Source organism: Struthio camelus, chromosome 25, assembly GCF_040807025.1.
Source record: "Struthio camelus isolate bStrCam1 chromosome 25, bStrCam1.hap1, whole genome shotgun sequence".
NCBI classification, from domain to species: Eukaryota; Metazoa; Chordata; class Aves; order Struthioniformes; family Struthionidae; genus Struthio; species Struthio camelus.
The window spans coordinates 5053235-5078750 of NC_090966.1; the positions used below are offsets into that span (position 1 = coordinate 5053235).

General features: G+C 40.3%; 1 protein-coding gene across 4 annotated transcripts in view; it reads left to right on the forward strand.

The window, feature by feature from the left end:
* The window catches only part of SPOP (speckle type BTB/POZ protein), a 29578-nt gene extending 7089 nt beyond the window's left edge, over positions 1 to 22489 (forward strand). For 3 of the 4 annotated variants that reach the window (XM_068919082.1, XM_009683161.2, XM_009683160.2), the window contains exons 2-10: positions 9412 to 9554; positions 10053 to 10174; positions 11883 to 12034; positions 12138 to 12265; positions 15299 to 15476; positions 16088 to 16143; positions 16582 to 16704; positions 20354 to 20496; positions 21236 to 22489. In XM_068919082.1, coding sequence (XP_068775183.1) covers positions 9477 to 9554; positions 10053 to 10174; positions 11883 to 12034; positions 12138 to 12265; positions 15299 to 15476; positions 16088 to 16143; positions 16582 to 16704; positions 20354 to 20496; positions 21236 to 21380 — 1125 coding nt within the window. In that variant the 5' untranslated portion in view covers positions 9412 to 9476 and the 3' untranslated portion in view covers positions 21381 to 22489. Of the gene's footprint in view, positions 1 to 8488; positions 8590 to 9411; positions 9555 to 10052; positions 10175 to 11882; positions 12035 to 12137; positions 12266 to 15298; positions 15477 to 16087; positions 16144 to 16581; positions 16705 to 20353; positions 20497 to 21235 lie in introns of those variants that run through there. The other variant, XM_068919081.1, reaches the window with a different exon arrangement.
* Positions 22490 to 25516: the final 3027 nt, after the last annotated feature.

The window sequence follows — 25516 nt, forward strand, 5'->3', positions numbered from 1 at the left end:
GATATTTACGTTTAGCTGGTCTAAGATCATCGATTAAAATAATTCTCATAACAGCTTTAAGGTCATGCTGTAATTACAAGTAGGTAAAAAACATCTAGTAGTGTGATGTCTTGCCAGGTGTTGTAATCTCTAACTTTATTATTTGAAAGCTTGATTTCAGCTCAAGTTGTTTCTGATAAGCTCTTAGAAATATTAGAGCAAGGTGGCAACTGGAAAATGTTGTGTGGAGACTACCAGATGTTTGTGTTACTGGAAAGTTGGTATAAATAAAAGGCTCTGGGAGGACTATAGTCTTCGTGGTTTGTAAGAGCTCAGATCTGCAATCCCATCCGAGTCCTTCAGCAGTGCTTGGTACCACGTCTCAGCGTAGTAGATGAAAAAATTCAGTCCTGCTTAATTTTCTGTTCTTGCTGATTCTCTTGAGTGTTCCTGATTAGAAGTCATACTGCTTAGGCATTTTCTTTCAGTCATTTTCAACTCCCCAGGAATCTGTTGGGATTTTAGAGGTGTGAGGTATTTCTACCAGTGTGTTGCTATTACAAGAGAACAATCTGCAGAGGGGAAAAAAAAAAAAACATACTGCTACTAGTCTGTTTTCAGAGTGACAGACTTCCTAAAGATATTAGGGAGTTTTCTGGGAAAAAGTCATATCCCCCGGCCATTTATGGCCCCATCTTTTAATTTGTAAGATGACTTGCACAGTAAGAAAGTGCAAATGTTTTACTTGACTTTTTTTTTTAATGGCAGCTGAGTATACTTGACAGGTAATATCTTACTGTATAAGTAGAAACTGAAGCTGTAAAATCCTTTTACGATTTACATGTTGAGGGAGAATGTAAAATAACACTGTTCGCAGGCAATAACAAAATCCTTCTTTTCAAATACAATATCAGATTTCTTATTGAACAGAGAACTCTATTCAGGCTGATTGTTTCTGTAAGATGTAGGTTGGTGTGCTTAGAAAACATTTTCCCTTGTGAGAGGAGAGCAGTGATCAGGAATGGATTGGTAGGAGAGAGAAACTTTAGGTAAAAAGCAGAATTTAGAGAAAAGTAAATGGGAGGTTTAATTCTTTTTAGCGTACTTATGGTATGAATTAAAAATCATGATGGCGATTAAATTTGGAGGAAGAAAAAGCAGTTTTGAAGGTTTAAGCTTTAAGCATCTCTGGAAGTAGCATAAAGATGCAAGTAGAAGGAGTTTAACCCGGAGGCAGACATCTGGTGGAAATAGGAGTGATGACTTAAAAACAGCATTAACTCTAAATTAAAAGTAAAGTTTTGTTTTGCTTTTAAGAATTTGATTTTTTTTGTAATATTTACTGATGTAGATATGATTCTAATATAATTTGTGGGTGTTTTATAGTTAGGGTCAGATGTGATTAAAGGGGATACAGTTTTCTGCATCTGTTCAAACACCAGCATGAAGCAGTCTAGAACAATGTCAAAACTATGGTTTGGTTTGATGACTGAAGAGGAGAAATTTTCAGTGGAGGGTTTGTTTGTAAAAGCAGAAAGTTATTTAGAGAACTCTCGGCTGCTTCTTACCCCCAGCTTCCTCTGTCTTGCCTTTAGTTAGTTTTAGCTGTTTGCTATTTATCTGGTGATATTTGGGAAGGTGGTGGCGGGGGGAGAGACATTAGATGGTCTGCAGCTAAACAATGTTAGTTTTCTTTTATTGGGAAATGCATGTAAAACTTGTTATTCTCCCTAAGTTGCTGATTTTTCACTGGTGCCCGTCCCCATTTCATTTCCTCTTTCCTTCCCCATCTCTTAATAGTTTCATGTAAATGATGTTTTTTGGAGATGACCAAGTCTTTTTATGGCTCTGATTTTGTAACAGGGGTTTGGTTTAAGAGAAGAGTTTCGAAACCGTCCAAGAATGGAAAAAACTCTTTAGTTTCAGAATACTTCATAAAATGGAATTTAGCAACTGAATTTTAGTGGGCTGCCAGTGCTATGAGGAAACTCTTTTTTTTTTTTTTTTAATTCTGTGTTGAAAATGATTTTTCTAGATAACTTCTGTTTACTTTTCCATTATCTGTCAACTTAAAATAAGACTACCCTATCGTGACCTCAGGAGTTTTGCCTTCTCTAATGTACTTGGCAACTTTGAGGTGTAATTTAAGTGAATTAGAGCACTGCATATTAAATAACAAAAAAAAGTGTCCATCCAGGTGCCTGAACGCTACTAATAGTATAATGAGGGCAGCTTATAAACTGAATCAGGACTGATATATACTGCCTCAGAATCAAGAGAAAAGTACAGAGACTTTCAACTGTTGAGGGAGATCATTCCAACTGTATTTTAAAGAGGCTGGGTTGTCTGCGTATATTCTGCATCCCAAATGAGAGGTTATAGGTCCATTAGTATGGTATGCATCTTTCACTGGATACCATTTCATTGCTTTTTATCTCTCTGCTGTGGTAGTGTTGATTATCCAGTCTGTTCTCTTACAGTGAGATGAGTATTTTAAATGAAACTCGGTGTGTCATTTTGAGCTCAGCAGTTTTTCGTGGCACGTCAGCAGGGTCGGTAAGATCCTTGGGGCTTGCAAAGCACAGAATGTAATGGAAGCTGCAGTGCACCCCCCCACCGCTCTTTCAACTTCCCTCCAATTTAGGTACAGTTAGGTCTTCATATAGCCCATTGAGGGTTCTCCTTTCTGGCTTCCATTTTTTTTCCACACAGTGATTGACTTGCTGATGTTGTAAAATTGTACACGTAACTTTGTTCCAGAAGGATAAGCCTCTAGCTTTTATAAAACAGGCCTCTCTTCAAGCCATGGCTTTTTATTATGGGATGCTTTCATCTTTCTAAAGTGATAATTTATTATCTTAATCTATTGTTATTAATAAAGTTGTTTGCTACCTTGGTGCTGTTCCTTCTACACCACCCTGTTAATAGTTAGGCAACTTTGTGTAACCTCTGAAATTCACTGCACGTGACTTCCAAACTGCATTTGTAACTGGGTAAGCTTTCCTGCTGCAAAGAGGAGGATATAATCATTGTAAATCGGAATTGCTTGACAGTCATTAGCACAAAGGCTGACAGAGCTTCCTTATTGAGCCCATCTTGCTTTCTTCTCTGGTATGTTCCAAGTAGGAAAAAAATGTTACGATGTCCTGTTTAGCATATATATTAAAATCTGAAAAATTATTCTTCTGCTAGTTAGATAACATTGCATCCCGCTTTGCTCCTTCAGTCAACTTGCCTGTTTTTACAGCAGCAAATTCAGATCCTCCATGAGCCTTTCCAAGGCTTAGAAGAATGAGGGAAGATAATGGTCTTTTCCTTTGGTTCCCTTTCTCATCAGTCATTCTGAGGCCTCTTTCAGAATTATTAGTTGACTTTATTTTTCCCTGCCTTTCTCAGATCAAATCTCTGCGCTCACAGGATAGTTTTGAGTGTTTGATTCCTACAGTAAATGGGGTTTGGAGCTTAGATGTTTTAGTACAGCTGCTAGGTCAGGAGGTAATCACTAGGACAAGGTGGCAAGGGAACATTTCCTGTGCTTCAGAAAGGGTCTGATCTGGCTCTGATTCTTAGATAAAATTTCTTCATCTGGAAGTGATTGTGAATGAGGTGAGAATTTCTCTCTCTCTCTCTCTCTTCTCTCTCTCTCTCTCTCTCTCTCTCTCTCTCTCTCTCTCTCTCTCTCTCTCCCCCCCCCCCTTTTTTTTTTTCTTTTTAATCTGTAATCTTAACTGTGTCCAGAGAGGAGTGCTGTTTGTTATTTATATCCAAGAAAGTGAGAGACTAGCACGCTGTAAATGGGCTTATAGGGGTCCATAAGGTAATATTCTGGTTTTTGTCTCCTGTGGCTTGCTGGTTTTGCCTGTACTTTCAGGTTGTCCCTGCCTTTCCTGGCCAGAAAGCGTTCTGATGTCCAAACTATTTATGAAATCTCTTCCTAAAAACTCTGCCTACAGAACTTCATAATCTGCTCCCAGACCAGAGATGCCAGTGCTATTTACTAAAGGAGTGTGAGCTGGTAAAACTTTGAGAGTTCATGAGCAAATAAACACTGGGGGGTGCCCTAGTGATTTCAAAAACTTAATGTATGGATACGTTAAGTTAGTTGTGGTTCCCTTTAAAACGTATTTAGTATTGGTCCACACCAGAAGATCTGTTCAGCATTTGAAGTTGGAACAGCGCATGCTAGTTACTAAAACAAGGCACATTTTTAAGGATGTGTTTTAATGCCCTTTTATGTACTTCCTCCCATAGTATGCTTGGTAAGCAAGGCAGGTGGCAAGTTTTTCCTTACTTACCCCTTACTGCCCTTTGTGAAAATTGTATTAGTGGTTTTTTTTTTTTTCTTTTGCTGTAGCAGTAAAGGAATCAATGATGGCATTTTATATCAGGTATTAGATGGTTGGTTGCCGTATTGACGTAGGGATGTGTTGGGGATATTTGAAATAGTCATTTCCCAGCTCTTTTTAAACTGTGCTTAGCAAAGCACTTGCAAAGCATCTATAGAAAGCTGTCTGCTATGTCCATAACACACCAGACTAAAACTATTTTTCGAGCAGTAGAGAAACTTTCAAATCTGCACCCTTTGTCCCCTTTGGGTCATTTTAAAGGTGTAACAAATGACTTGGTGTCATTCAGCAATTCTGTTAGCACTCTATCGTGACTTTTATGACTACCTGCCTATCGAAGCCCTCTGGGAGAAAGGATGTAAGATATGTAAAAGTGACAGTTGGTTATAGGACATGAAATAGTCTTGTATAGGAAATGAAATAGTCTTGTGTATGTTAGGTTCATGCATTTCTCTTGGCTTTACACCACGGAAAGTTTTCTAAATCTTCTTTACTTATCTAAAATAGAGGTAGTATTTAAGTACCTCCTAAAATCCTGTTGGAATACAAAATGTAGCCATATATATTTCAGTCGATGCACCACGCAGTTATCTATTTACGTATCCAATTATGCAATCCATGGCTAAAGTCTTCTGGAGTTTATTTCCCGGAGACTAGTGAAACGTACAGGAATTTAGAATTACAGAATTTCTCTTTAGCGTGAGGAAACTGTACAACTTTACCGGGTGTGCCAATACTTGATGAGTGTGCCATTGTAACATAAAAAGTTGTTGTTGTCTCCTCTTTCTCTCCTCGTTAATCCCTCATTTTCATGCCATAAAGGGAGGTGTTACCGCTAAATTTACCGATTTGTCTTCCAAAAAGACCCACTGGTGTCTTTTAACTGTGTAATATGTGCATAGAGATACTTAATTGCTTCAGTTTACCTAATCTCCTCTGGAAAAAGTAAAACACTTCTTATAGAGCTGCTTATTGTTTATAAATACCTCACATGAAGGTAGACTAGAAATTAATGCCAGAAATGGTGGAGTTGTTCCTTGCTGAACTGTTCAGTATCTGTTCCTTATAATTCTTCTGAAGTGAACATGTTTTTCTTTGAATTTAAGCAGCGTGTTTTTGTTTCTGCTGTAAGGTTGATGTGTACAAAAGTTACCTGGAATAGTAGCACGTTGCTGAACTTACTACTGTGTTCATCTGTAAAAGAATTTCTTTTTCTTTTCTAGAAATAGCTGGTTTTACACAGTGTGCGTCTCTCAAGAGTGCTCTCCATATGTTATAGACTAGAGTTTATAAGAGTGTTTTGACCTCTGGAGTCTCGCTTTCTTCTCATGCAGTTTGAATTCATGCTGACATGTCCCTTTTCACATTGGTGTCATCTCCTATGAAGTTTCCATAAAGCCAGCTAAGGCTAACTGCTTTATGGCCTCATAATGTCACCGGGAGGCACTGAGTGGCCCTTGTTGCTAGCTTGCTCCTTGGTGTCTTTAAGCTGAGCTTGCTGAGCTTTCAGTCTTTCAGTAGCCTCGCTGTGATAGGCTCTGCCCGAAATCTCCTAAGGAGGAAGACTGAACTAGAGGGAGGAAAATGGAGTGGTTTGTTGTGCATTGAAGTTGAATTCCGTAGCATCATCTTGGCAAGATATATTGGGAAATGTATGCAGCACCCTGATGTCTTTGGTAAGATTTATCTGGTGTGTTTCACAGAGGGAAAAAAAAAAAGCTACCTTGTTTTGCTTTTAAGATGAGTTTGTGTCTTTAATGCAGTAATGCCTCTTGGATAGAAGTTGTGCTATTTCTCACAGTGCCTAAGGAAGTGAGTATTTTAAAGAATTGAGACTGGAATACTTCCATATTGCAAACAGTATGAGTAAGAAGTTGCTGCTTACAAACTAAAATTACTGAAACTAAATGTAATTTTAATGGGAGAAAAAATCTAATTTCATATCCTGCTCTCGTGTCTTATTTATTCGTTGTGCTCTCTTCTGGTCAAACCTTTCACTTAGGCTTATCGTAAGTGTAACACTTGTTCCTCAGTGTGCAGACAGGTTGCTGTCGGCAAGGAGATGAGCTCAAGAATTTCCGTCCTTTCCCTGTCTGCTTATTCTCCGCCCATGGTGCAGTTTGTGTCCCTCTCATTTGTGCTGGCATGACTGTTTGGGGAGCCTGTGCTTTAAAACAGATTACTTGAATAACGTAGATTAAAAATAGCTGCAGAAAGAACAATATAACCGAGCCTGGGTGGAGTAGAGCAGTGCTTGTGTGATCCCCAAGGGGAGGGAAAAGGCTTGGATCTCCCATCTCCTGCACGTAGACTAGAACCAGCAAAAAGTCATTGCTTTTGCAGACATGGTGAGAAGGAGGTGTTTTGTGCCACTTGTGCTGGAATTTCGGGTTGTATCTGCCCCCTGGAGACATGTGCCTGGAGACAGTGAAATGATGGTGGTCCTCTGAGGCCAGACTGAATGTTGCACGTAGAAAGCAGTTTAGCTAAGTATTCAAAACTAGTGTCTGCTAATTTTGGCTTAATTTGAATGACACAGAGTGGTTTAATTGAATTCCTTTGGAGGAATTGTTGTAATTTTATGTTTAATTTAATAAAACCCAAGTAAGTACCTAAAGTACTTATTGATGTGCCTTTCTCTTTAAAAAACGTTGATTTGTTTAACCCCTTTCCTCGTGCTGCATACACAAAGCAAACTGCAAATGCAAAAAGTTTGTGAAGTAGGTTGATGTGAGAGTACTCCATTTTATAGTTGCACCGGTTGTCTTGCAGTTCAGATCTTAAGGGGCTGGCTGTATTTCTTTGGCCCTGAGCTTTGTGCTGGGTAATAAATTTCCATAGAGTTAAGTATGCATCTCCACAGGGTTAAATACTTAATTCTCAGCTACTGGTAGCCGGCATCTCTTTTTAGTGATTGCATGGGCTCATTTGTGCTTTTTAAAGCAAATCAAGTCTGAAGAGAACACTCTTGTTTTAGAATTAGATAATGCTTATGTACCAGTGTTGCCAGATACTTTCTGAAGGTGAGCAGAATTCAAAATCTGAGTATGACCTGGCCTTCCTCATGAGTTAGAGCCTCTTTTAGCTTTCTCCCCCAATGAACCTCAGTATTAGCCTTTGCATTTAAAGCCATTCATATTGCAACCTAACAGTTTTTTAAGATTTCTTCTAATTGTGCTTTTTTTTTTTAATTGCTTTGTGGGTTAATTAGCTCAAACAGGGTTTCCGCTGAGACACTAATGTCATCAGCAGGTGATCTGTCAGATACTTCCAAAGTCTAATTCCATAGCTCTTGTAAATGCTAGAGTTTCTCTGTGGAGTTGTGTGTTGTATACAGTACATACTGTGTTTTGATCAATAAAATCCATGTGTTTGATGCAAATTCTGACTAGCTAAGTGAAAGAGTGTGAATCTTTGAGAATTCAGCTGGCTATTACTAGAGATCTACAGTTTCCATCCACCTCTGTCCTCCAGTATGAAGCTGATGGTAATCCTCAAAGAGCAATTTTAAATACCTTTGGTATGTTTTAGAACTATCAGGTGGTGCTTCTATGAAAAGAAAGGTTAACACTTGTAAGGCACTGTCGGAAGCTTAAAATATTGCAACTTTTTTGTTGCCTAAGTTGACATTTAAAACTACATTTATCTACTTTTTTTTTTATATTGCAGAAGGCTTCTTATTGAAGTTGGTACGGTTCTGAATGTAATTCTTCTCGGATACATATGAATCCTATTAAGTGGCAGTCCATTTATCCATGTATAAATACTGCTTATCATTGCTCTTTGTGTTAATTATTTCAGTTCTTCACTTTATAGTTCTCCTGGAAGACTTATCTTGGGCAAAGTGTCATTTGCTAAAACTGCTCATTTTTGTTATGTAGAAAATAGTGCAGTTAGCATAGAATCTTGCCATTTGTGAAGTTGAGTTTTTCAGTATTTTGGTTTTGAAATAGGGATAACTACTGCAGTTTCCTCCAAACGATGCAGAGTTGTTTTTGGATGCCTGAATCAGTGACTGAGATCGAGTCAGTTGGGCATTGGTTTCGACTGAGCGTCACAGCTTTGTTTAGCTGCTTGAGGATGTGGTTTATTGACAAGGTTTGATCTTTTAAAAAAAACTTATTTTCTGAAAATCTGTGTGGTGGGCAGTGCTTTTCTTAGTTTTGTTATCTGGCAGTTTGAAAATGGAGTGTAGAGCCTTTTCTTTGTTCCACAGTTGCTAACAACAATAGAACTGTTGTGGTTCACTTGCTGTCCTGCACAGGTAAGAGAAAGGCGGGTGAAGAGCTGGAAGTCGGAGATGGGTTGGTTATTCTATTAGATTTAAAAATTTCCCTTCTGGTAGCTAGGTGTGTCTTGTATCAGTTGTGCCTCTGTGTTCGTTCGGGTGTGTTGCAGAGGTTTTTATGCCCATATGTTCTCTACCGATGACGGTCTGATTTGGCGCTTAGATGTTGTGTACTTTGCCAGCATATAAAGGAAATGAGAATTTCCCTCTGGCCAAAGGGGATTAGGTTTGAAGTAGAGAAATCAGTCCCAACACCTTCCTTAATAGTCAGGCTTCAGAAGAAGGGCTGAGCTGTTGAAGTTGCTCTGTGGAAGTTACTGGAGTCGCTCTCAACCTGGGATTTTGTTTTGCTGTTGGGAGTTTGGGTTGTATGTTGCTACCTATAGTCTGCTCAGATTAAAAACTTCATTTATCAAACCTGATCTCTAATAGTCTGAAACACTAAAGTTAAAGGGGGGAGTAAGTAGTAAGGAATTCAAATGGTGGCCTCTGGGTAAAGAAGTAAAATACGAGTCAGATAGGGAGTCTCCTACTTGAACCTTGGGCTTCTTAAAAGGAATTATATTCTGGATTTATTTCTGTTAAGAGCTGGCACATTGAAAGAATTGAGTGGACTGGTGTGGCTGCTCTTCAGAAAACATATGATGTTACATATATACACTTTAAATGTAACATATTTTGAAGGTTCTGGGGGTAGGGAAGGAGAAAGCATGATTGCTTTTACTGGTGTCCCACAAGATTGATCAGCACTCCTGAAGATTTTTTTTTTTTTTTTTTGCTGCTTTGGGGGACTGACAGGGTGAAGACCTATTACAACTTTCTTTCACTGAGTTGTGAAATTCTGTCTACTCTTCAAACTGGCGATGTCAAGGGTGCCGAGTCCTCCTCCTCCGGCAGAAATGTCGAGTGGACCTGTAGCAGAGAGCTGGTGCTACACTCAGGTGAGTCCACAGTATGCTGAGATATTCACCAGGTAACGAGATTAGAACCCGTGGTGAGAAATTTATTCAAAACAAGTTTAAAGCATAGCTTTTCAGAGGATGTGAGACTCATTAACAGTGAATATAGTTAGCAATTCATTGGGTTTAATCACAAAATCTCTGTGCTCAAGCTGTAAGTGTAGTGGGGTTTTTTACATGGTTTTCTACAACGCTCTCAAGCAAGATGTGACCTCTTCTCCAAGGCAGCAGTAGAAAATAAACTTGGTATCACCATTCTTAACCATCTACCTTTTGTGGAACTTCCTGAAGCATTTCAAGAAGTTGTGATGGTCCAGTTACCACTGCCACCCATTTCAGAGCTAGGCTGGCTTGTGCCTGGGGGTTATTTGTAACATAAGTGACTTGGTAAAACTTTAAGGATTGTTTTAGTTTTTGCCTTTCAGTGGCCTACTGTGGGTAGCAGCGCTCCTAAATTGCTCCCTGGCTTTCTGTCTTCAGATTAAGGTGGTGAAGTTTTCCTACATGTGGACCATAAACAACTTCAGTTTCTGCCGAGAGGAAATGGGTGAGGTCATCAAGAGCTCAACCTTTTCATCAGGAGCCAATGATAAACTGAAGTGGTAAGATGTTCAGCAGAGATGTTTGCCCTATTTGTGCAAAATTATCAAAAATATTTGTACTGCACAAAAAATACTTGTACTGCACAGGAGTTCTTGCTTGCTTGGACGTGCAGCATATACGCGCTGTTGCTTCAGTATAGTGTTTGGAGACACAAAACAAACGTGAAGATCTGGCTGTTTGGGGTGTTTCTCTGATAATGGAAAACATCAAAAATAATAGCAGGCATGGCTGGAAGGGAGAGTACATCCTGCCTTGAGGCAGAGCCATGGCATGGAGGATTATTAATCTGTCTTTAAGTGTTTTTCGTACTTGATGTTCGTCTAGTAAGTTCTTGGAAACCTCCAGTGGGATTCCGCAGCTTTCGTATGCAAGCTCTATTTCAGCCTCCCCATTTCAGCCCTTAATACTATATATTGTTAAAAAGACAATCCTTACCTGCGCTCTAAATTTTCTCTTCTGCAATTTAAGACTATTGCCACTGAATTACCTTTCTCTTCATGGCACCTTTTTATATATTCAGAGACTTAACATGGTTCCCTGAATTATCGTTGTGCTCTATAACTCCTCCTGCCCTGGAGTTTCTGCTTTTTCTGAAGATGACATTATTTTTACCCTTTTCCTGTCCTTTCAAGCCTTTTTTTATCCTCCCTGAATTCTCAGAGATAATTACCAGTAATTCTGAGAGGACTTTGGTCAGAGTGTATTCTACTGTGAATCTTGTCTGACCTACTAGATCTGTGGGCATCTGGTTCATTCGAGTCGTCTTGACTCAAAATGAACCAGATGTCGTGAACTTCCCTTATTTAATCCGTTATCGATGATGTTAAATGTTTTAGCATTTCCTTTTTCTTTAAACCTCCTTAGCCAAGATTGAAGCAAATTAGGCACTAAATAATTTACCTTAAGCTCTGTGTGTGTATGTGTGTGCGTGCCCTTGTGTGTGAGACAGACAGAGATTTGTGTTCCCTTCCTTTGGGTGGCAGACCTGTGCTTTCCTTGGGCTGCTTTTTGTTGTTAAATTACTTACTTTTATAACCTTCACTAGTCAGATCTCCTTCTCATGCCTAGGTCTCTCTGATTTTTGTCCTGGTGTGCTTGAGCTGTTAGTCATTTGGCCTAGTTTTTGCTTCTTGTTAGACTCTGTCTCAAGTTTCGGGTCATGGAAGTGCTTATGAGTTAGCCTCTTCCCGCATTTCATATCTTTTCTCTGCATAGCGTCAGTTTTCTTTTTGCCCTATTATTATGTTTTTGAGAAACAACTAGCCTTCCAGGAATCCTTTTTGCCTTTGAGTTGCTTCCTGTGGAATTTTACCTACCAGTTCTCTGAATTTGTTGTGCTTCTTTAATCCATTACCTTTAATCTGCTGTTTCTTTCACTTTCCTTTTGTGAAAATTGTTGCCTGAGGTGTTACTCAGTGTGTTAAACTGCGCCCTTCAAGTTTTTGACCTGGTTTGCCTATAGTTAGCATAGGTATATATCTGCCTATGAATTATTACTTGTCTTGGGGATGTAACATGAGTCTGATTGTAACCCACAGCACCAATCTATTTACCTATTTTTAACTCCTGGTTCAGCGTCTGTTAAGCAGAACTCATTTGTTGCATGCTTTATTGTGAAAATTCTGCAATACCCTTTCTTTGAGAGCTGTGAATGATGACCTTCCACAAACTGTTCCTGACATCTCATTCAAATGCCTGCTTCTACAGGTGTTTACGTGTGAACCCTAAAGGCTTGGATGAAGAAAGTAAAGATTATCTGTCCCTCTATCTGTTACTGGTGAGCTGTCCAAAGAGTGAAGTTCGAGCAAAGTTCAAGTTTTCCATCCTGAATGCTAAAGGAGAAGAAACAAAAGCAATGGGTGTGTAAAAACTTCTGTCTGTTGGGGTCAGTTGTTTGTCTCTCGCTGTTTGTTCATGCAAGTCGTTCAGCTGTTTGTTTGAAGCACCGTGTATCTTTTTCAGAGAGCCAGCGAGCATATCGATTTGTACAAGGCAAGGACTGGGGATTCAAAAAATTTATTAGAAGAGACTTTCTTTTGGATGAGGCCAATGGACTTCTTCCAGATGACAAACTCACTCTCTTCTGTGAGGTAAGTCTTCCTGTTCAGCTGAAAGAATAGCAGTTCCATTAGCTTAAGGTAGATGTGACTTTGTTTTTCATCCTTGCTTTTAAGGAGTCAGAGGTGTCAGGAGAAATACTGGCTGTTTTTATAGTACTTAGATTTTGTTTACGTATGTTTTAATTGTGAGTCATCGCGTTTCACTTCTTTTTTTGTTGTTGTTGTAGTTATTTTCACATTTGTCTTTTACCTGAGATGATGGTAGGATTAAGAACGTTGGATTAACATTTCACTTCTGCTTTAATATTATCATCTGTTTGTTTGTGCTCCTTAATTGAAACTCACTTGGGATAATAATCAGCACTAGGTCTGTAGGAGAAACTGGTGTGGCTATTACTTGCCCACTGAGTGAAGAAGGCAACTTCTTCTTAGTTTTCCAAGGGTGTATATATGTCTGTTGTTATTACTTTAGGAAGAAAAGGAATTTTGAATAGCTACAATTTTTTTGTTTGCAGTGTTGTTATTTTTCTGCAGCTGCTTACAAAATTCATGGCATTCACTAATACCTGTTTCAGACAAAGGTGCAGAAAGTTATTTCTAAAGCTTGATAGTTAAGTTTCGAAACCTTAATGAGCAAATTTAAACTCTCAAATTTAGTGTCTCCCAGAGCTTCTGGGGTCTATTTGTATTGTATTTTTAACTGAAAAAAACCTCCTGTAGCTGTGATTTTTTTGCCAGGTAGAACAAGTTGTCCTCTCTTTGGATCTCCTGCAGTGTTTTCTGTGGGAGTAGATTCTTTGCTTTTGGCCGCCTTATTTTCCAAGAGTGAAAGGAATGCTTCAGTCAAAGCTGTTCAATAGCTGTACTTTTTTTGTATTTTTGCTTGGCCATCATAAAAACTATTTAAATTAATAAACGTCTCCTGAAGGAAAGGTGTTCAGTCAGTTGCTTAAATCGTTACTGTCCTGGAGGGAGCCCTTCCTTTAACATGTTTGGCAGTGTTGGGGACAGGAGAAGTGTCTTGGATGCCGTCTCCCAGGATTAGCAATTAATTCTTCCCTTCATGATAAATGAGCCAGAAACCTTACAAATGTGGAATGAGACCTAAAAATTAATGTTTGAGAGAGGTTTATCTAGTTTGCACCTCACAAAGACAAAAGTCTTTAGCTCAGTATATACTGATACTAGAGGGGAAAAGTATGCTGTCTGGGAACAGAGCAAGGTTCCCAAAGTTAGGGTAACAACTCTTTATTAATAGAGTTGAGTAGCGTTGTTTCCCTTGCTAAGATGTTGAAAATATCTTAAGCAAAACTGTAACTATTTTGACATCTGGTCACCTCTTTGACTTTACCAGCCTAAACTCCTTTTATAAGAAACCGCGTAATAGATTTTCATGCCAGTAACTGACTGACTTTCTCATCTGACAAAGAGTTACTTCTTGATTTGAGCCATAATTTGCAAGTCTTTCGTTTGGTTGGTTGGTTTTTTGGTTTGTTTTTTGTCTGGTCTACAGTCAGTATACGAGTCCAGCAAAGGAGCTGCATCTTAGAATTCCTTGTAAATGAATCTGCTGCAGAGTCATCCATCCTTGAGCCCGTGTTACTGGCCTAGAAGACACAGGGCAGTTCATGGCAGTGTAGCTGCCGTAAATTAATGACAAAGAGTATTAACTTCCTCACAGTTGCTATCACTTATCCTTAGTGCCCTTTGGCAAGCACCATCTGATATTTGCTCCTTTTTGAGTGCTGGATTGTTTATACAAGCTGAACTGGAATATGCTAGAGTGTCTGCCATCAGAAACCCACTGGAGGTTTCTCAAGATTTGGGGTGTGTGCAGCCAACGTTTTTTCCTTGACAAAGCGGTTCTGTCATCTCTCTCACTTCGTAATTTACTACTTCTACTTATCTATGAAGCTTCCTTTGCTGCCAGTTTTTTTCATTGTCTCCTGGATATTAATAGATCTCTGAAATGTCGCCTGGACTTGACAGCAAATCCAGCAACTAGTCTCACATATGTTTCCCTGTTCGGTCAGCTTGTTCCTTCACTCTGTTATGGCAGGGTGGTATTAGTCACTCTGGTCTTTCCTAGTTAGGAGTCTGCTACAGAGGGCCTATGATTTACTGCGTGTTTTGAAGTGAGGGTTGTATATTAAATAGACTAATGGGTCCCATGCAGGTTGTTCATCAGCCAGTGGCAGAAATACTTTTGGTCTCTTTGTAACCTTGTCTAATTTAGAGCTGGTGATCAGGAATCTGTGTGCTTTCTCCAGATCTTTCCTCATTATTTTACATGGAATTGCTTTTTAATCCAGTTTTACTGTTTGATTCTAATGCAGTGAACATGTTGAACTCTCGAGGAAATTGAAATTCTGGTACCTAACCAGAAGGAGCGAGGCATTTGGGTTGCTCTAAATGTCCTGTGCTGGTCAGACGCTTTTCTCTTGCACGCACTTGCAGATTCAGTGCGAGGTTGTAGATGTTTTCTGCATATTTCATTTCCATTTGTACTGCTGTCTGTATTGCATTATTGATTGGGGAGGGTTTTAGACTGTTGATAAAAGGGAAAAAACTAGGTCAGGGATGGTGTCTATAAAAGCAGAAGAAATAAGGTTCCACTTCCTTAGGAGGAAACTAACAAAAGTTAGGATTAAATTGCATGGAAGTGCCGTTAATTTGGGGTTGAGCAGAAAATCTGTTTAGTGTTCTGAAGCATGCTGACATCAGAGGTGAGGGATGAGAGTGCTGTTAGCAGCGCTGCATTTGGGATTGGAAGAGGCAGAGCTATGGATTGCCCACGCAGAGGGGAGGCAGTGCTGTTTGTAGACATGGAAGAAGTGGGGGAGTTGGGGTGGACAGTCTGGAGGAGAAGAGAATAGAGTTGAGGCAGAGTAGAAAGGATGCCGTAGAAATTGAGAAATTGTTAACTGTATGCTGGTTCTGTTGGAGAGGTGTGATTTTTTTGATTTGCATCTCCCTTCACTTGCCCTGGAAAAGAAATTATTATAATGAGGTTAGTTTTCCAGTGTGGGTGTTTCTTTTTTTTTTTTTTTTTTTTTTCTGCAGGTGAGTGTGGTACAGGACTCTGTCAATATCTCCGGCCAGAACACTATGAACATGGTGAAGGTACCAGAGTGCCGCTTGGCAGATGAGTTGGGAGGACTCTGGGAGAATTCGCGCTTCACGGACTGCTGTCTGTGTGTTGCAGGCCAGGAGTTCCAGGCTCACAAAGCCATACTAGCAGGTCGGTATTGACTTGGATGGGCCTTAGCGGGATAGGAAACAACAACTTGATGGCAAGTGGAGTGCTCTGATAAGGTTTTTTGTTTGTTTGTTTGTTTTTTTAGTTACCTCTCATTTAAAGGAGGCTTCGGCAGCTCTATTAACTGCAGAGCTGCAATAAGAGGCTGTTCCGTGAACACGACAACTAATTATCACAGTACTGTTATGGGGAGGGGAAAAAATATCTACTCCATTTTTAATTGCCTACCTCCTCCCCAGACGAGGATGGTAGGAGGATTTTGTGGCCGTACTGTACTGTAATGTATTCCTAAAGCATTTGTGAGGAGACGATAACAGATTTCCAGAATTCTTTTTTATAAAGCCATGAAACATACCTGACTGCCTGTGTACTCTTCAGCCTTGTTTGAAAGGGCACAAGAAATTGTACCCTACCTCATTTCAGGGTATGCTGGCCACGTTACATTGTGTCGCGACCTGTACTACTTCTACCGGAGAATTTTTTTCCGCATTAAGTAGCGGGACAAACGTTGAGGTGTTGGCAGACTATGCTTAGCTCCTTCTGGAGAGTAAAAGAGCATTTCTAACTACGTTTTATTTTCCCCACTGTCATAGCGCGTTCCCCGGTTTTCAGCGCCATGTTTGAACATGAGATGGAAGAGAGTAAAAAGGTAAGTGCTTAAAGGAAGGAGAACTTTTCCAGCTAGATGAATAGCGCTCTGGTCAACTCTTAACATCTCTGGTCGGTTAACTCTCTTAGATAGTGTTTGTGACTATTGTCACCTTTTAACTGTTTTTTTCACATTAGATGCAGGTCTCTGCCTCAGCTGTCCTGAAGGGAGGAAGAAAGGGATCAAGGAGGCAATTGTTATCTTTGTTACTCTTGGGGAAAGAGACTGGGGTGGGATAGGGAGAAGCAGAGGCTATGAAATACTACTCCGAACGTTTCTTATTCCATCTACGCTTTTTTGTTTGTTTTTCTTTTTGCAAGTAGTACATGTTCTAAAGCGTATGTCTGTAGCACATTTTCAAATACTGAAAGTACTTGGGTAGAAAGAATCCTTTAGCATCTTGTCAGGATCTTAATAAGCTTCATTTTTCCGATACAGAATCGGGTTGAAATCAATGATGTGGAGCCTGAAGTTTTTAAGGAAATGATGTGCTTTATTTACACGGGGAAGGCACCAAATCTTGACAAAATGGCTGATGACTTGCTGGCAGCTGCTGACAAGGTACAGTTGGGATTTATGGCTGTTCAGGGAACCAGCAATGACATGTGCCTTGCTTTACACAGAGCTCCTTGGAGATTCCTGCAGTAAGGTTTTCACTGAGATCATTGTGGCCGGGCAGTTTCCTTGAATTGCTCTGTTAGCTGGCTGTGGTGTATAGATAAACTTGGATGTAGTACAGATATGTAAGTTAAGCTTCTGAAAGAAATTAAAATGCAAACGTTTCTGTCCTGAACCTACACAGAATAAGGGTAATAGAGTACGTTTGTTCTCCTACTTAACATACAACAATCAGGAATTTCTGTCTCAACTGCTCATTTTTAAGCATTTTCTTAAAATTTCAGAGGACATCTCTGTTCAGCATAATCTAGCCTAAGAGCTGGGGATGAGAAGAAAAATTTGGGATTGACGTGGCAATATTTTTTAGCTCGATCATTAGCAAATCTCACAAGTAGTGTTCTGTCTTGGCGAACAGGGCCTGCTTCTCCTTCTGGTCTGGCTGGTATCAGCAACTTCAAGAGATGCTCTAAAGTGATGGATAGCAGAGTGGGAAGGTCCTGTTGTTTGTTTTTGTTTTTTTTGCAGTGGCAGTCCCTGCTGTTTGAGGAGGGAAGGGGTGCACTGGAGGAAGTCCTGTTGCTTAACCCTGCTGTGATTTTGCAGGGAGGTGTCGGGGATGTTGTGACGGGAAGGCTGCTGGTAGTCTCTGTGTAGCAGGCGCAGCGCCGTGGCCTAGCCAGCCAGTCAGCCTCTGTCTACTTCCCTTTGCAGCACCAAGGACCGAAGAGAGTGCGCTGCTGGCCTGTGAGCCATATTAACGAGTGAAAATTCTTAACATATAACCGAAATTTTATTTCCTTTTTCTTTTTTCTTTTAAAAGTGAACTTAGTGCTGGTGAAAGGTGCCAGTTTGACAGCACTGGAGACTAAAGTCCTCTATTTATCCATCAAACAGGTTCAGCACGGGTAGCAGCAGTGCAAGATTCTCCACACTGCCCTGCCAATGTGCCTCAACTCTGACCTGGAGGGACCACCTCTAGGGGTGAGAGCGTAGTTCAGTCTCCATGCTTCTTCAGTCCTTGGATTTTCTTGTGGGTGCCAGTTAGGGTGGTGGATTTTAAGATGTGGATGCATGTAACCTTGTTCCACGCAAACCACCACATGGCCATCAAATTCCCTGTCACTGCAGACCTGGGCTTAATCAAAAATGATGATTCAGAGGTGAAATGCTCCATATGCCATTAGTTGGTCCCTGTAACTAGAATTAAAATGGGAACTAATGCAAGCAGATTCTTGGGCTGATTATAATCATTGCCACATTTGATTCAATATTTAAAGAGTATTGATTGAGTGCTCACATACCGTCTTTAACCGAGACGAGTGTAAGAAAGAAGCAGTACATTAAGGACGGAGTCGGCTTTAACTTTGAATTTCTTGGCTTTTAATGTAGGTTTTTTCCTTTTAAACTCATTGTATGTCTTTTAAAAGCAGAAATAAAAAGTCTCTCATGAAAGCACATAAAACATCTAATATTTACTCAAGAGACTGAAACAGCTTCGTCTGAGTTCCTCCTTTCTCTTGGGGAAAATATGTAATTAGACCAAAACCAAAACAAAACACGTCTTCTAGACCCAGGAGATACTATTTCAGCCTCTTGGGTAAGGATGCTATTAGGTAGGGTTTTTTTTAAAAGAGTAATTAAGAAAGGGGGGAAGGGGAAATCTTGGTACCTGAGAGACCAGAATGGCTACTTTTGCCCAACTGTGTAATTAGAAGCTGAGCGATTCGTAGTGAAAATACAAATAAAAATTGTACATGCATGGAGGAGAATATTCAATTTACAGAGGGAATAATTTTAAGCTCCATTTGCTGCATTTTAAGCTACTGACAGACAGTGATATAAACTAATGGCTTGCCCCTCATTTCAGACTGTTTTAACTATTGATACAGACCAAGCAAGTAAATTCGATTTGCCTTCTCAGATGTTCTGCTAGGAGACAACTGTCCTGGTTACGAATGCTGTGCCTCACCTGAAGTAATTATTATTGCTGAGTCTTCAGTAAAAGAATGTTTTGTTTTGTTTTTTTTTTTTACAATCTAAAATTATTCATTTAAATCTAATCATTACGGAATGAAATCTCAATCAGTTTATAAAATCAGTTTATAGTAACAGTGCGTTTCCTATGGCAAGCGCTCCAGTCATCTTTACAAAGTTAGGAAGATGAGCTAGTTGCCAGCTCTGCGTTCAGGTTGACAGAGCAGTCCTTACAAATCTGGTACCGATTCAGAACGCGGCCTCACATACTGAAGAACTTGCGTTTGTGTACCCTGTCATCTTTAATGCGTCCAAAAGGCCTTATAAACAGAATGAAGGAAACTCTCAAATGCAGTTATGTCTCAGATAAAAAGTTAGCGATCTTAAGCATTTTTTAGAAATGTCACTCAATTTCAAGTGTTTAATCTTTAGGATAGTTTATGTAGTGCTAATGTTATTACTCGTATAAGAACTTTGTTAGAAACTAACTGCTCTCCTTATCCCTGTGATAGGTAATCATGGGATCCAGAATATTCTGAATTTCAGTTTACTTCATCCAAAGAGCTGCAAACACTATATTCAGATCATACATACCAAGATTTTCAGAAGTGTCTCAGTGTGGTGGTGCCCCGCTAAGATTTTTCTAAAAGACTGAGAATTGGGGTTTGGGTTTCATTCCTTGATAGCTGGTGGCTGACAGTTTTCTTAACATGGATGCTTTTGAAGTCTGCCCAAGATCACTGTGTTGCTTTTGAAAATCTTGGCCATGTCTGCATGTTTCAATAGTGTCCAAAAATGCTGCAGAAATTTAGAGTGTGACAATTTATTACGAGGCGCTCTTTTTCTAGGTGTGTCCTTTGACTTCCTCAAACTGTTGACATGCCCAACGCTATGGGTTTAAAAAAAACGTTGAGGTAAACGCACAGTTGAACGGCTTGAAACTCTTAGATTGAGAATGGAACGTTAGAATAGGGCTCTTGCCAGGGCTTTACAGACATGCTGTGCTACTTTGTTTCCACCTGAATAGTCACCATAAATCAGTGGCATTTGTTGAACACTTTAATGTTAAATTGGTAGCATATATATTTCAGCAAGGCTGATCTTAATCTGCAGGCCATTAACAGCAAAGAAATTGGGTGAAAGCTGCCTAACCATCACTGGAACACCTATGGAGCATTCACTGTCAAATAGCTCTTCCCACCGAACCTGGGCAATACTGTCGTGCACTATTAGAGTAAGATTAGAGATTCGGCTTCAGCATTCTGTGCCTTGAAGTAATTGAGGAGATAATGTTAAAGGTGACCTGAAATTCTCATTTCAAAGCATGTCCACAGCACCAGTAAACGTGTAACACAAGAAGCCTGGGATGAGAGTTATGGTGGGTATGTTTCCTATCCATTGTTTTCCTCAGGGTGGGCACGTAATGATTCTCCTTTTTTGCTGGTCACTACTTTGAGCACAGTTCAGATACTTCTTTGCTTTGTAATACACATTTCGGCATAATAGAGTAGTTTTTGTTAATGAAGAGCGAAGCAGCACAAGTAGAGCTTCAGTTCAGGCCTGACTAGGTTTTTTTTTTTTTCTTCGTTGTAACTGTACTTTGGCTTGTATTTTGCAGTATGCTCTGGAACGTCTGAAGGTGATGTGCGAGGATGCGCTGTGCAGTAACCTATCTGTGGAAAATGCAGCTGAGATTCTCATTCTGGCTGACCTACATAGTGCTGATCAACTAAAAACTCAAGCAGTGGACTTCATTAACTAGTGAGTTGACTCCTGTTTCAGGCTGCAACAAATCTGGAGTTTGTTTGTTTGTTTGTTTTAACAAGCAGTGGGGTTCACAAATTGTGAACCGTCCTATACAGGGGAGATTCTCCTCTATGTTTTAGTTGTCCCATTGTGATCCTTCATTAATTTGGCCCCCCAGAAGTGACATTGCCCTAAGGGCTGATTACTCATGTCTGTGCTGTGACTGTTCAGGGTATACAGCAGGACTGTCTTTGTGAGGCCACCTCATGGAGGCTAGTCCTGTGATCATGAGAACTGTTAGCAGGCGCTCTGATAGCGAGGGGCTAGTTGTACTACTGATTATAACAGACCTTTTAGTAAATGAAAAATAACTACCAACTACTTTGATGCCCAGAAGCACTTCTAGTCCTGCCAGTCAGTTAATACAGCTCTTCTCTGTACTTTCCAAATTGATTTAAAACCTTTCAGTGCTTAAGGGTAGATGAGCAATGTGTTCCTTGTTGTCCTCCGCTTGGGATCATGTGTGTTTTGAGTTACTTAGTCAGCCTTAGGTTGAAGAACTGCACAGCATAAAAGTGTGACAGCAGAGCCAAAGCTTGTGAGTGTGGCCAAAGGTATTTAACATACATCCAGAGCGATCCTAAAACAGTACACTGAAAAAGACAGCTTGCTTAGGCCTGTGAAGAGAATCTGTTACTTAATCTTTTTTTTGTCCTTGATAAGTAACTTCAGATTTATTCTGTTTTATTTCTAGCCATGCTTCTGACGTCATGGAGACATCAGGCTGGAAGTCGATGGTAGTATCGCATCCCCATTTGGTGGCTGAGGCGTATCGCTCTTTGGCCTCTGCACAGTGTCCCTTTCTGGGACCCCCACGTAAGCGACTGAAGCAATCCTAAAGTCCTGTCTGTCACACCACCCCATGTTTTTCTGGAAGCAGCATCAGCTGTTGCTGCTCTAACCTTGACCACCAGGTAGACAGCGAAATCTGTGGAGCTTTTACTCTGTTGTTGGGGGGAAAAGACTGCTTCGTGACACCCAGACTTTTTAAAACAGCACCAAGTAACTTGGGGAGAGGGGGGAGGGTGGGCCTGGGGCTCTGGGGCTGTTCAACCTAACGAATCCCTGTCGCTGCATCGTCTGTGTGTTCCCTTCGACTTGGCTGAGTCAATTAAGTACAGGGTTCGGTTTAGCACCGGCCCGAGTCGGAATAACCCAGCAGTGGTACTGGGGGAAAACAACGTCTCTGCGTCTGGCAGCACAGAACAAATCGTCAGATGCCTGGAGCAAGAGGACGTTTTAGCTTTGGAGAGAGCGTTGGGGGTTTAAAAAGAATTTCCAGTGAGGTTCTGGAAAGGAAGTACATGGTGGGAGCTCCAGTAGTATTTATATCAAAAAAGAGAATTTAAGTCTTTCCAGCTGAGCTAAAAACTGGACGTTTGTGTAACTCCTTATTGCCATCCAGCAACAAGAAGATCAGTTTCTCTGTTAGTAGCACTTGTATGTTAATTGCAAAAAAAAAAAAAAAAGGAAAAAAAAAAGAAGAAAAAACACCTTTTATAAAATGACAGGTTGAAGTGAAAGGGGACAGTGAAAGGCTGTATGTTCTGGAGGGTGTGAATAGACTGAAGGCAGCCTTTGGCAAGTCTGTATTGCTTTTGAAAGAACTAGAAAATCCTTGGTCTGGAGTGTGCTGTCTTACAAGAACAACGGTTACTGTTTTTAGATATTGTGGGAAATGTTTTTGGCATTTTTCCCTGCTTTATTTCCCTCCTCCCCCTTTTTTTAAGAAAAAGGAGAAATTTTATTGTTCATGAACGCTGCGTCAAAAGTCCCTGTCCTGAGTTGCTAAATGATTCTTAACAACTGTTTGTACCTGACTTGCCGACTGTATAGGAGCCAGTCCTGTTCCTTTCTATTAGTCACTCTTCTTACAGGGAAGAAGTTTCAAAATAGCTGGTAACTTTTTTTTTTTTTTTTGGAAAATATAAATAATTACTATTTTGTACTGTGTGGTATCTGTTGTCTTTTTTGCTTCATTTTTAAAACTTTTCCCAGTTTAAAACCAACTACCAGAAGATTCCGTTTCAGTCTGCTGCCATGTACTGCTAGTGACATGTTGTTCCTGGAATTCACGTGGAATTTATTAAGGATTGTTGCACACAATTGCAATGCAAAACTGCTTCTATATGTCTCATAGAAGGTATTACCAAAATAATGGAGAACATTGGTTTTAATAATAGCTACGTGAAGCTGACCCATAGTCCTACCTTCTACCTGTACTTACGTTTAAATGTGGGAAGGGAGAATAATGTTATAAAACAGATGGCTTATTACACTAAAGTGCTGTGGAGGGTGTCTGACTGGGAGGCACACCATCCATTTATGTCATCTTTAGCCCCAAATATCCGGGGAAGTTAGATTGAAATACGCTGTGCCAGGGCAGTGGCAAATTGATTTGACCTTAAGATGGTCAGGTAGGGCACATAATGGATTACAGGGAATAATTCTGTTTTGTCTAGAAAATGGATTAGGTATCTGTTGTCTCTAATTTTTCATTCTGTTATCATACTTTCTCTCGCAGCCTTTTGTCCCTTGTGCGAAGGAGAACTCCATTCATACACTCGGGTGTTTAATCTAGCTGCAATCTATTTTTATCAAACAGTGACTCATGAAAGGGTCCCTGCCCCTTTTTGTGTTTCCCCCATAGAGGCTCTCATGAGAAACGTACACAGCCTTCTGTATACGAAGCCTTCCCTGTACTTGGTTCACAAATTCCCGTAATACCTCTGTTGCTTGAACTCTGCTAATTCCTTTTATATTGGATTTAGCATGCATCTCCTTTTAGGTAAGCAAAGCGTTTAGTCATTATTTTGATTCTCCCCACTACCCTGTCAGAACTCAAACCCAGCATTTCTAGCTTATAGTTGCATGCAGACGTGAAAAGTTCATTGCCAGGTAATTGCAGAAGTTGTCTGTGTGGCACAGTGATGTCTAATTATGCTGCGGTAACTGCACTGTTTGCTGAAATATTCCAGCCTCCTGAACAAGACCTTTTATCCTTGTCATGTTAAAGTGACCAACTGTTTGGGAGTGTCCCTGACTCAGCCTTTCCCTGGGATATCGACTTGCCTAGAAGAAGGTAAATGGGTGTCGACATCACATTTTCAGCCTCCTTTAGGGAGGTATTTACGGAAAGGCAGTACAGATTGGGCAGTCTCCTTCCCTGGAGGATGGAGAGAGACCTGCAGGAAGATCATCTCTTCTGGGGTTTGTCTGTCAAGTACCTTTTCCAAATACATTGTCGTAGAAGGTCTGAAATAAGTTGCCTCCTTCGTATATCTTGTTCAGATTGTTCCAGTTGCAGGTGATTGAGTGATTTATTTGTCAACTTCACTTTTTTTTTGTTTGTTTTTTGTTGTAAATGATACAGCTGAAGCCATCTGGTTATAACAACATCAGAGCTAGAGCATACTGTTCATAAACCTCCCACTGACATCCTCCCCTCCCCAGATCTGAAATGTAATTCAAGTTAACTCACAATCTGTGGCGTGTGTTGTTACTGCAGAGATGTCCATGCCAGTTGAACAGTTGGAGATTTGAATTCCACAAGGAGATGGCATATTTATCAAAACAGTATTTCAGAGAGACATTTTTACAGAATCTTCTGAACTGCAGCACAGTTACCACAGGTCCAAATTCGGAATTTAGTCTGGGCCCTGTCCTCACGCTTTTTCTTCTTCCTCCTCCTCCTCCTCCTCTCCCCCTCCTCGGGGGTGTTACAGAGAGACATCTCATCCCTCTGTGCAGTCTTTTATGTGCTTCCTTCTCCTTATTATCTCCTTGCTCTTGTTTCCTCCAGTTGCTTTTATGCTGACCTGCAAGGGTTGCAGGCTTCGTCTGGGTGTGGGAAGGAGAGACAAGAATAAGAGCTCTCTCAATGAATCCATCGACCTCCTTAGGCAGCAGTCGGATGTACGTATGCCCTATACCCAGAAGCAGTCAGCCTCTCTTGAGGATCCAAACAGCAACTGTTTTTTACTGGCCAAAAGATTTCTTTCTGTCTGCCCCTTGGGCTTTGTTATTACAGAGTAAGATTCTATTGAGGTATTTTTCTTATTGTGTGAGTTTTTCCAGATGAAAGGAAACAGCTTGTCTGCTTATGAGCAGAACAAACAACAGAGTGGGGAGAGCTGCTGTGCTTTGAAACTATCTCTTGCTTTGTTCTGGTTCTAAAACTGCTGTTAAGGACACAATACAATCTCTTTTTTTCCCCCTCGTCTTCCTTGAAGAAGCCAAAGATATATTTTTTTAAACTTCCATTTCAGAAGATGTCTCAACTTCCGTGCAATTTATTTTGCGAAAGGCTTTGCTGAAATAATTATCTTGTTCGGTCCGACTGGGCCGTGCAGTTTTTCTTTCTCTCATGACTGCCGTTTAACTTGTGTTGTGGAATTACTTAACTCGTTTATTTTTAATGACTTTTTTTGTTAATCTAATATGAAGATTTTTAATTATACAGGGTGTATTTTTTTTCCCTGACCTGCTGGCCACTTGGATCTTTGGCTGCAATTCTAGACACACGCTGCAGCAAATTTTGCCTTGGCAATTCTGCAGTTTCTTATGTGTGTTAATTTGTATGTGTGAGGTTAACTTGAAAACTATTGTTGGTGCTGCTGATGTGTGCACAACAGCAGGTGGCACAGCAAACGAGTGCCAACTTTATTTGCACAGGAAGTCGATGGGCAAGAGAAACTGGGAGACGGCGGGGAGAAAACAGCAATGAAAATACATATAATGGGTAAAAAAAGGAACTGTTCAGCATGGGAGCTGGCCTTTTAAGTCAGCTGAAGTTCATTTGGCAGAGTGCAGTCTATAGAAGTCACTGACTTCGAGGTTAAGTTTGGTTTTTGGATTTTGCATCTTGCTCCCACTCGATACATTAGACTTTTGTCTCTAGGACTGAATTATTAAAATCACTTGAGGAAGTCTGTTAATTGATGGGGTGAATTGGGAGGTGGTAGAGAGAGGATTG